The sequence below is a fragment of the Tachypleus tridentatus genome, chromosome 3 (genome assembly GCF_004210375.1).
Source record: "Tachypleus tridentatus isolate NWPU-2018 chromosome 3, ASM421037v1, whole genome shotgun sequence".
NCBI lineage: Eukaryota > Metazoa > Arthropoda > Merostomata > Xiphosura > Limulidae > Tachypleus > Tachypleus tridentatus.
The window spans coordinates 19,822,930-19,834,947 of NC_134827.1; the positions used below are offsets into that span (position 1 = coordinate 19,822,930).

The following is a 12,018-nucleotide window of genomic DNA, read 5'->3' on the forward strand; positions in this document are numbered from 1 at the left end:
AAATGAACTATAATATATCTTTGCAGATATTAAAATATCGTTTTTCATATATTTTTCTAGATACAAGGCGCTATCACTGCGGCATCAATCTTTGAAATAGTTATTGGATTTTCAGGCGTAATAGGAATAATACTTCAGTGGTTAACACCATTAGTTATCGTTCCTACCATCTCGTTGATAGGACTTTCACTCTTTGAAGAAGCAGCTTCTACAGCTAGTAAGAACTGGGGAATAGCAATTATGTAAGTCTTATACTACAATGGACTTTTTTCTTATTAATAGTTTATGTATTTTAATTTTATTTTATCTGTTATTGTATATTTAAGACTTAGTAAACAAATGAAACATGAAGTGTGATAACATTAAATTGTAATAAGTAAATCATGAGAGTATTCTAGTAATAAGTATAAATGGTCGATCTTTTTAGAAGCTAATACTTTTCGGAATTCCAGTGGTCTGGTGTGACCCTAAAAACCACAGTAATGACTGCTATCTTTGATGAAGTATCGTTCAAGTCTACAACACTCGAGATATAAAGGAAATTTCTCATCCGAATCTTCATTCTGCTTTAAGGCCAACAAGTGATGTTGATGGACCTATTCGTTCTCCATCAGAGACTCTTCTTACAGTTTCATGTGATTCTGAAACCGATGTCCATAGAAATGTTGATAGGGACGCTGTTCAACTTGAAATATCTGGTAATGTTAGTGATTTCACGAGAGATTTGGGCCTTTAGAGATTCTGGAGTCCAAACTTCTGGCTAATAACTTACTTTCTCTATGGATATACGTTTGCAGGTACAGAATTCGTGAGAAACCGATTATACCATTCTTTTCGCAGGAAGGCTCACTTCTTAACTGCAACAATATTGCTGAATTAATACCAATGTTAGGAGCTGCACTCTATGATCTAAGTGAGTGGCGACTGTTAATTAATTCCACCAAAAGAAATCTAAAAGGTGTTTTCCTATACAATGGTAACATATATGCTTCTGTTCTTACTTCTGATTCAGTTGAGAGAAACATGAAAATGTCGAACTTTTTTATAAGGTGAAGTACAAGGAACATGGATGGAAACATTGTGGATAATAAAAAATATTTGAATGTTGCTGGGTCAAGAAACCGTTCAAACAAAGTTCCCATATTTTTTGTGTGAATGTTACAGCAGAGCATGATATCAGCACTGTATAAAGAAGCAATGCTCAATCTGTCTGATTCCAAAACCGAAAACCATCAGGGAAAGTGGAATAACAATATGAAGGCTGATCGTTGAAATAAGATGCTCCAGACGCCATACATATAAAAGACCACAAAACGTATTTCACGTACGAAATGTTGTTTTATAATCACCAGAAAAATAGAAATTTCTCTCTAAAAAACGACATACAGACAATCAAGGCAAATACTGTTTTGAAGATTTTTCCCTAAGATTATAGATAATCATTAACACATAGGGTTAATAATCACAGTATTAATTGCTAAAATCAAACTTATATTAAACAATTATTATTATTGCTGTTAAACAATCATATAAAATACGTTACAGTAAGTAGTTTTTCTAGTTTAGTATTCAGTGTTCCAACAACACTTCATTAAGATAACTGTATCTTGTTGTTTGTTTTCAGAACAATTTTACTTCTTGTGCTCTTCTCTCAGTACCTCGAAAATATTAATATTCCTGGATGTAGCTACAGTAGAGAAAGAGGATGGAAGATCGAAAAACTGCCAGTTTTCAAGCTTTTTCCAGTAAGTATAGGCTTAAAACACGGTTAACACACATTTCAGTTTTATATAAAAACACACTAAAGCCTCAATTATAAATAGTATTGTCAAAAAAGAAACATTATCCAAATAACTAAGAGTTACTTAGAAATGTTTTGTTGCAAGATTCCTCCCCCAAAAAAAAACCTTTAAGAAAATGAACCTAAACATAGACGATTGTTACTGTTCTTAGGTCGCGCGATAAAACAGGTGGAAAACACAACAATCGTATCATGAAACACGTGCCACAAGGGAAAGATACAAAAATTTGTAGTTGATGTAGGAAAAAAAGTATTAAAGCAACATTTGAAATTAAATAACTTTAAATTTATTAAATTTTGATGTATCACGTATTTGTATTATAAAAAACTGTAAATTTGAAATTAGTTTTACTACGTACTAAAGAGTTCATGCCAGCCTCCTATTAAATGTCAACTATTTCATTTTTTACACATTCAGTAGGTATTGTTCCTAATCTTCTATCTACACCAATATCAACTGGCATAAATTTAAATGCTAATATAATGCTTTATGGTTTATTTGAGAGATTAATACTAAAAGTAAAAATACAACAAATGTATAATGGTGAGCGATGTAATCTTAATAATGAATAAGAAGTAACTCCAAGACTACTTGCAGGTCATACTTACAGTAGTTACTGCGTGGGTTATTTGCTTCATACTAACTGCTGCAGATGCTCTGGGACCAACTAACTCAGCCAGAACTGATCTTCGTGTACAGACGATGAACTCCAGTCCTTGGTTTAGATTTCCTTATCCTGGTAAGTAGTTATAAATATAACCATTCAAATTTAGATTTTTTTTATTTACGTTGGGAATTTATGAAATTATCCGTTGCTCAATTCCTTCAATATACAACCTTGTTATTCGTTCAGTTATAATGAAACTAATTTGTTTAAATTCTTTCTAATCATATATTACGTTGAAATCAATATTATACTAATAAAAAGTGACAATGTGAAAGAAGTATAAGTTTTATGTTCTACTGTACATGTGTTTTATTAAAGCAGTCGATATGTATTTTAAGAATGTTACATTTCAAAAAAGGGTAAACAATTTATATTTTTATTTTGGTCATACAGGACAGTGGGGTTTACCAACAGTCACCATCAGTGCTATTTTGGGAATGTTTGCAGGAATATTAGCATCGGTATTGGAATCAATAGGAGATTACTACGCATGCGCGCGACTAGCTTGTGCACCTACTCCTCCACCTAGCGCAATAAATCGTGGAATATTTGCAGAAGGAATTTCCTGTATCATCTCTGGAATTTGGGGATCTGGATGTGGAATGACTTCTTATAGTCAAAATATTGGAGCAATCGGGATAACCAAAGTATACCCATGTGCTGCCCTTCCAAAGTAGATTTGTATTTCAATTTTGTATATGACTGTTAATTGCTTAAATTTATTCTATTATTGTGATATATGTATGTATAACATAACTGCTGATATTTTATGTGTGTATATGTTGTAACGGGAGATATTTTAGAATCTTAAAACTCTGTTCATTTTTTCATTTGTTTGATTTTCACACTGATAGGTGGCTAGTCGTCGGGTTATTCAATATGGTGCTGTCACCATGATGATTTTTGCAGTTCTGGGGAAGTTTGGAGCTTTATTAAACATAATTCCTGAGCCCATTATTGGTGGAATCATATGTGTTATGTTTGCATTGGTTACGGGAGCTGGACTATCCAACGTCCAATTTATCGACCTTCACTCATCGAGAAATATTTTTATCCTTGGAATTTCTTTATTTATGGGGATTACCATTCCAAAGTGGTTTAGTGGGCATCCTGGTATTATTGATGTAGGTAGGTACACTTATTAATGTGATTGGAGTTTGGTGAAAGAAATTTCTTTAACGATATGAAATTGTTTCTAAAATCATCTGTTAGATAATACAGCCTGTTGAATATTACACAAATTACAAAACATAGAGTATCCAATGTGAAATTGGATAAATCCAATCCAATTTATGATAGTGTTTTGTGTCACACCAAATGGAAGATTATTATAACATTAAAAGATGGTTGAGAGTTATCTAAATATTAGAGAACCAGATCACCAGTTTATAAAATATTCTTTAAGTTACAACAGATTGGTAAACCTTAATGTAACTTATTTTTAAATTATTTATTTTGTTTCGTTTAGGAAATGACGTAGCAAACCAACTCATTACAGTTCTTTTGAACACCAGTGTATTTGTTGGTGGACTCATTGCGTTTCTGTTAGACAATTCTATACCAGGTAAGGGATAATTTTGTCGAGAGCTCATGAATAAACCAAACAATGTGATATGTAACTCAGTTAAAATATTATGTTAGGGGTTTATATTATATTAAGCCTCAAAATAATCAGTTATTTTTATTAGTATTAGTTTATACTAGCTGTATAAAACATTACAATTTTATTCTGCATAACTTTAAAAAAAAAAGCTTCCATTTGTAACATGACTTACAATTCATGACAATTGATTAATCTAGTTCCATTTTAGCTGGTTTCCCATCTAGTACAGTGGTAGGTTTACGGATTTAGAATGTTAATATCAGGGGTTTGATTACTCTGGGTGGACTCAGCAGATAGCTCGATGCAGCTTTGCTATAAGAAATACACACTCCCTCCAAGTCCCACAGGGGGGATTAATTCCTTTTAATATTACAATAAGAACGACCACAATGGCTGCAGAAACGAAACGTCTTGGAAACGTTAAAAATATCTGCAATTTAGAAAGCCTAAACAGATAACACATCAACTGAGAATCCACTATGATTAAATATGTATAAACATATTATCATTGTCTAGAAATTTGTTTCCGTTGCTGATGTTAATCACTAAGGTACATAATGGGCCTTCTATGTAGTAGTTGTTATGAGTATCAAATCAGGAGTTTTAGCAACTTAGATTTGTATAAACCTCTGGGGGGCTTTATATAAATAGATGTTAACACGGCGAAAATCATCGATCATACTCCAACTTGAGAAGACATCAACCAAAGGGAGATTGTAACACATGAACAAAAAAATAATGATAGGAATACACATCAGTACTAATTGAAGGTTCTGTAATTTGTATTTATGGTCCAGAATAAGAATGAAATCCTCACTGGTGGAATACAGAAGTGAACATCACATAACGATCACTGAAACAAAACAATAACTTATAACTGATTCCTTCTTTAATTTGACATTAGACAATTTAGAATCATTCCTTATAAAAGTTTGTACTATGGAATACTGTGTGTTTTACTCGTTGTTTCGTATTGTTTAATATATTGTTCTACAAATAGTAGTTATCGCTAACAGTAATTTTGCTTCTTATATTTTTTTCATTGAAAATATATTCTTTGAAAACATCAACAAAAGTGTTTAAAAATCTTTAAGAATCTTCTTCACCGTTGTTTCACATAATATTCATTTTATGTTACAGTAAAATAGAACTTAAAAGGCCCAAAGACTCAACACTAAGTCTGATAGTTAATAGAGCTAAAAATCAGGTTTTAATATGTTTAGTAGACACACTGTAGACAGTTTATTGTATAGCTTTGTACATAATAATAAGGAAAATTAAAAGTTAAAATAACCTCTTTCATATAAGAAACTAATTTTCCTCCATATTTCTATTTATCGTCTATTATGTCGTATTTGTACTGACGACAGATATAGAATCTAAAAAAAGTCTGTTTCGTTCTTTTTTGTTACCAAGTGTCAAATCTATAGAACGACCTATATATCGTGTGTTTAATATTCACAACCTACATATGAAAAATAGGAGAAAATATTATGTCTTTTAAAAATAAATGTAATATTAGACATAAATCAATAAACATCTTTTCAAATACATCAATGAAAACAAATAACACATTTAAATTACTCTCAAATCTAAAAATATATAATGAGAATGTATGAATTTCAGGAACAGACGAAGAAAGAGGACTTATGAAATGGAGAGAGCAAGGCCTTGAACATAATGGGTCTGAAGGTGATCAGATGACATTGTCGTCACCTTCAACCTATGACCTCCCATTCGGCATGAACCTAATTAAAAGATATAAAATTTTCAAGTACATTCCTATTAGTCCAACATACGATCAGGATAGTTTATTTGGTAGTGTAAGATCATTGTTTAAAAAAATTATACCTCAAATCAATTGTAATCGTAACATCGACTGATTGTCGAAAGTACAAAAAACGTTATCATCCTTTTATAATTTATAACAGTTGCAACAAGAACTGTTGAAAGTAAAAACATGCCGTGATCGTCTCTTCACTTTCAATATTTGCAGAAATGTCACCATAAGTGTGTATTAGTTTGGGTTTCTTCTATGATTTGATATGTTGTTCACACACAAGACTCAAACAAAACACAATAATTACTCACTAAATATCTTCTATGGAATAAAGACGACTTTAATTTTACCTTCATAAAACAACACGAAAAGCAAAATGAAAAGACATAATTGAGGTTATTTCATATTATTTGATATATTCCTATAAAACCTTTGAAAGATTTAACTCTCTGTCACCAGTTTCACACCACGTGTAACAAAACCTAATGAATGATTTTCTGCTTCCAAGACAAACTTTATATCTGTTACTATTGCATGACATTTTGATCGTTTTTAGTATAATCACGATATACAGCTATCTTTTAAACTCTAACAACTCATTATAAATTTTGGGTTTAATACTTGAAAATCGGAACTATAAATCTAATCATTTTACTTAGATAATTTTTGCTTTATAATATTGTTTTGAATGTGGTTTACTTTGATCATATTAATAAATTTAAATATAAACTGATCTACACGATTGAATATAACTAATTTGATCATTAAGTACTATACATGTCTTCATGTTTCGTTAAATAAAGGGATTCTGATTTTAAAAAATGTTAAGACCTTTGTCAGCATATGTAGCCGCAATAATGGGAGTGACAGTGTAGTTCATTATCTTACGTTAGTTTAAATAGAAAAACATTTGAAACCATTTGCACTTATTTTTAATGTAATTTAAAGTGAACATTGGAGATCATTTAAAGCAATAAAGAAGGTAGAAGTGGTTCATGTGAATAACTACATGACTACGGCCGTTAATATATGGGTATTTACTACCAACATCTAGAGTGCTTCATTTAGTGATATCAGGCAGCAATAATAGTGTTATGATGTAAGAACTAAATAGATGAAAAATAGTGAAATAAACAAATTTAAATATAATTCATTCAATAAATTAAACTTTTGCAAAAATAAAATATTTTAGTTTAAATAAAGGATTATGTCATTCTATAATATCTTATATTTAAGATATATTCAGGCCTCTACGAACTTGACCTTATTAACAAAAATTATAAAACGTTTTAAAACTTATTATTTCTATATTAATAAGTATATTATTTACAAACATAAATATCAAAGTGTTAGTCATAAAACATCATAACCAAACTGAAGTCACAAGTATGCCTTGCAAGATTTTCTAATAATTCACACGTTTTACAGTACAATAATTATTCTGAAATAAATCATGTAATTTTTTTTACCATCTAAAAATAAATGGCCAACACTATTGTCACAATACTAAAAAAAGATATTTAGGGGAAGGGACAGTTTTAAACAAATGATTATGACTTCAAAGGAACTAATGAATTTCAGATATATTTCATAATACATTAAGCTTATGTACTTTCAGGAAAAGAGATAATACAGAAAATATTCTTTTTATCAAACATTTAATAACCTCAAAACTTTTCAATGATGTATTTTTGTTGTTTGTTTGTTTTTTCTAATCACAAGCAAGGAAGAGAGGTTTATCAAAGTATTTAAGATTATGTTTTAAGTAAGTCCGTTCTAAAACATTGAAAATGTGAAAAAACACAACTGAAATATTTAGAAATAGTGATAGAAGATTGTTATATTGGACTAACTGCATATCTTCGTTGTAAAACTACTTTACTGGCAAATTAAAATACACTGAAAGCTGCGCATCTGTAAATGTTTTATGAGTGCATGTAAAAAATAATTTTAAGGAACAACTTCAGAGTAAATATCATTTTCGAACACTACTTTCCTCGCCAATTAAAATACAATAAAACTAAGCAATCGAGCAAGTGTTACAAATAAAGACAGCACATTCTCCAAAAAACAAACTGAAAATAAGAGTCAAGATACTTCATTTGCCCCAGAGACTTTAACATGTGAAGAAAGAAATCAAAGTGCTTACAAATTGCACTATGATAGCGAATTGAGTTATTAATTTCATGTGTCATTGATATATTCGATCATAACGTTATTTATATCTAAATAAACTGTATTTTGAATTACCTTTATGCATTACCGAAGACAGTTAACCTGAAGATGATCTAAGAAGGTCAGAACGTTGTTCTCTGCTTTATTAGTATAAATGTTAATACCCATACCAGCCGTCAAGAGGTATTTATACCATAGATATTTTGTTGAAAATTGCTGAGCGATAGTTAGTAACTGCTTTTAGAAACAACTTTTTAGAACTTCACTGAAAATGTCTTTCTTACAACTATTTCGCAAAAAAAAAAAAAATCAAATTGCAACTCTATTAAACAGAAGTCGAGATCACACATCACATGGAGAGTAAAAGTAAATGTTAATAAATTAATTACGTCTTTATATTTCAGTCACGTAATATTAAACATGAGGTTTATCATCTTTTGAAAGAAAAATAAATTTCAAAGTACAACTTCTACTGGTGACAAATTTATTTGCTGAGATCAAACATTTTTGTTGTTTCCTTCTTTGTCTAACATAAGGTTTGATGTCTTAACATTAAGTAGGTATCTCATACATGCAGTTTATATATGAATTTTTATTCCCTCTAATATTGTTAATTTATTAACTTACGAACTGCGTTGCTATCTCACGTAGTTTTCTAAAGAGTTTCTACAAATTAATTGTGGTATTAAATAATTGGACACAGAGTTCAAGTTAAAAGTTGTTGTGGCAGTAAACATGATTAGTTTATAAAAAAATACGTTAACTACCTCATTTGTTTTGTCTCATTTCGTTCGAGTAAGTTATATTTTGGAACAAACAAAATACGACTATGGATGTCTTATTTAAAGACCAGCGAATGTAAATTATTAGAAAAGTGAAAATTATTATATCTACGAATATTTTTTACACATATTAAAAACAACACGTATCAGTTAACTTTGCGAATCCAGATACTTTGTGTCAGCATAGTGTCGATATTACTAATTAAGCAGTCTGTAAATACAGCTGAGAACCTTGTGAAATATATTACATGTCATCATTAGTTACTCTAGAACATTTGTTTGTTGATTTGTTTGCTTTTTCTTTGTTTTAATACCATAAAGCCTTCAACAAAAGTTTAAGGCATATTTTTAAAATTAGATGTACTTTCGCAGGGTCATCGGAATTGGTCAGTTTCATGAGAAAATTATTTTTATTTCTTGCTTTCGAGATTCATATGACACGCCGTATGGTAACTTACATTTTGTGATAATTATTCTCGTGATTAGTGGCATTTGCATATTTATTGTCCTCATGACAGTTTTAAGCAATTTTAAGCGTCGTTTATTTGGTGTCATTTTAGGGTGTACTTACTGATTTACCGACAACACACTATTATATATCAGTGCAAATGTTAAAAATAGATTACTCCTCCAGAACCCTTTGTACTTTTTCTGGTAAATTAAAACTTAAAGGTTTTCATAAAGCATTGAATATTGATACAATGAACAAACCAAAAAATAGAATTACGTGATCAGGGTTATTTTAATACTTAGAAATTAACTAATAAATCTAAGGTTTACCTAGACATCGGTTTACAAAAGTGAAGAGCAAGATATTTGTATTGAATATCATGTCTCCAAAAGAATTGCATAGAACCCTGCCTTATAAATACAAGTGTGGGATATACTTCTGTTATTAAATTATAATTTTAATATAATCACAAATTTTATATAAACTTGCTTATGTATATATATTCATATGTAGAACAAACCAAACACAGCAGTAAAAGAAAATCCAGAAAAAGTTTATGAACCAAAAGTGAAAAGCGACATATAAACTTGTTTTTAGTTTACAAATACCCCTCGCGTACAAATTAAAACTCATACAAATTATAGAAGTATAAAATATTGAATTATATGATACAAATAAAATGTACAAATATTTCTTTAGAAATGTTATCGTCTCTCAGACAACTTGTTGAGATACCTCACTTATAACAGCCATCATGAACTTATATTTTAAGGGTAATCAATACAGAGTAATGTTTGCTTAAATTTTTCTCATATTTTATCGATGTTTTCTAGGTATGGTATGGCCAGGTGGTTAAGGTGCTCGAATCTTAATGTGAGTGTCGCGGATTCAAATCCCCATTACACCGAACATGCTCGCGCGTTTACCCGTTGGGGAGCTATAATGTGACGGTCAATCCCACTATTCGTTCGTATAAAGTAGCCAAAGAGTTAGGTGGTGATGACTAGTTGCCTTCCCTCTAGTCTTCCACTGCTAAACTAGGGACGGCTAGCTCAGATAGCCCTCTTGTAGCTTTGCGTGAAATTCAAAAACAAACAAATAATCGGCATGACCAGTCTGCTTGGGCGCTCGACTTGTTATCTCAAGATCGCGAATTCGAACCCCCATCCCAACAAACATGCTCGCCTTTTCATCCGTGGGGACGTCATAATGTGCAGTCAATCCTACTATTCGTTGGTAAAACAGTAGCCCAAGAGTTGGCGGTGAGTGGTGAAGACTAGTTGGTGTTCTTTTACTATTACACTACGAAGTTAGGAACAGCTAGCGTAGATAACTCCTGTGTAGATATTCAGAAATTTCTTAGACAAGAAAGAAGTTGCTGGAGTCATTTAAATGATGCAATGGCCCCCACAGAACAGATCTGGATTTCATATATCAAAACTTGACAAATCAAAAATTACTTCCAAATTAAGTTTATGGGAATGTAACATAAACATTTAGTTAAATGTATGCAATTAGGAAAGCAAAAAGAAGACCCACAAAATATTAACTGTTTCATAAACTCAAGCACTTCCACTTATTATCTGTTGTTCTAAATATAAAAATTAATAAAATTCTGATGTTTCACCTGTGATTTACCTTCAATTGTTCTTTGGAAGAAACCTGAAATCTAATTTTTAGTTTGGTTCTAACACTTCTTCATATAACTTAATATATCAGGAAGTTACATGAAACATTCAACCTCAGGAGCATCATTCCCTTCTCGTATCATACAAGTGTATTAAAAAATTTTAAATTAAATAGAGATTCGACTTCAGAAATTAAAGAAATATGAATTTAAACCACAATTACACTTATGTACACTTAACTCTGACGGGCAAGGTGCATATATCGTTTGTTTCAAAGTATGTTTTTATACAACGCTATGCAGTTGTGGTATGATACATGTATTCTGTTCGGCCGACGTAATAGAAGGGGTCTTTGTTTCTTCTCTTTATGATATTAACAATTCTGCAACTTGGAAATTACGTTACTTTAGTTATTTTGTTTACTGAGCAGTAACGAAGAATAAATAAGTTGCGTTATTAGCGTTAGTGTCTCATATTCTTTGAATATTTGTACAGAAATAGTTTAGTTTTGTTTAATAAAATCTACATAAACACCATAAACGTAAATCTTTATCATCATAAGAACTGACGATGTTTGGGACGTCTGTGGCATGTCCTTACTTGGTCACGTCATAGCTCTGAATCAAAGACTCTCACCCATCTCGAGACTACATAACATCAACAATACTTCTTTTCGCAAGTTAAGGGACCCTAAGGTAGTTAACATTTGATGCAAGATAAGATTCTATATTCATTTAAATTTAATTGACTTAGAAATGGGGAGCACTTCAATATCATAAAACTGTGATATCCTTAGATTACCTTAACCCCAAGATACAAATTGAATTCGTTATTTTACACTTTCACTCGTCATACACTGTTATAAATTACTCTATTTCAAAAGTTTTGTTAATTTCATGGCTTTGTCTTACTTTTCATAAATCACAGAATTCTATACGCAACATTCAACACATCCATATATTTCGTAAATCGGTATAATGTTCCAAACAATGTGGGAAAGTTTTCTTTAACTTAAGTTCTTTGTCGAATGATGACTTCTTACGTGAATAGTAACACAAATTCAACATTTCAATGAAATATTAGTTCAATTCATATGATATTTCTACAAAGTAATATGGTTTTGGTTTGTT

At 30.8% G+C, this 12,018-nt stretch overlaps 1 protein-coding gene and 1 long non-coding RNA gene across 4 annotated transcripts in view; one reads left to right on the forward strand and one right to left on the reverse strand.

Moving 5' to 3' along the window:
- LOC143246490 (solute carrier family 23 member 2-like) overlaps window positions 1–7,054 on the forward strand; it is a 16,021-nt gene extending 8,967 nt beyond the window's left edge. For all 3 annotated transcript variants that reach the window (XM_076493304.1, XM_076493305.1, XM_076493306.1), the window contains 7 exons: window positions 61–242; window positions 1,625–1,745; window positions 2,400–2,541; window positions 2,863–3,116; window positions 3,324–3,597; window positions 3,938–4,033; window positions 5,699–7,054. In XM_076493304.1, the coding sequence (XP_076349419.1) occupies window positions 61–242; window positions 1,625–1,745; window positions 2,400–2,541; window positions 2,863–3,116; window positions 3,324–3,597; window positions 3,938–4,033; window positions 5,699–5,955 (1,326 nt within the window). In that variant the 3' untranslated portion in view covers window positions 5,956–7,054. The remainder of the gene's footprint in view (window positions 1–60; window positions 243–1,624; window positions 1,746–2,399; window positions 2,542–2,862; window positions 3,117–3,323; window positions 3,598–3,937; window positions 4,034–5,698) is intronic.
- The window catches only part of LOC143246496 (uncharacterized), a 71,542-nt gene that overhangs the window by 6,172 nt on the left and 53,352 nt on the right, over window positions 1–12,018 (reverse strand). Inside the window, exon 3 of the long non-coding RNA XR_013025996.1 lies at window positions 2,411–2,538. This is a non-coding gene — a long non-coding RNA (uncharacterized LOC143246496). The remainder of the gene's footprint in view (window positions 1–2,410; window positions 2,539–12,018) is intronic.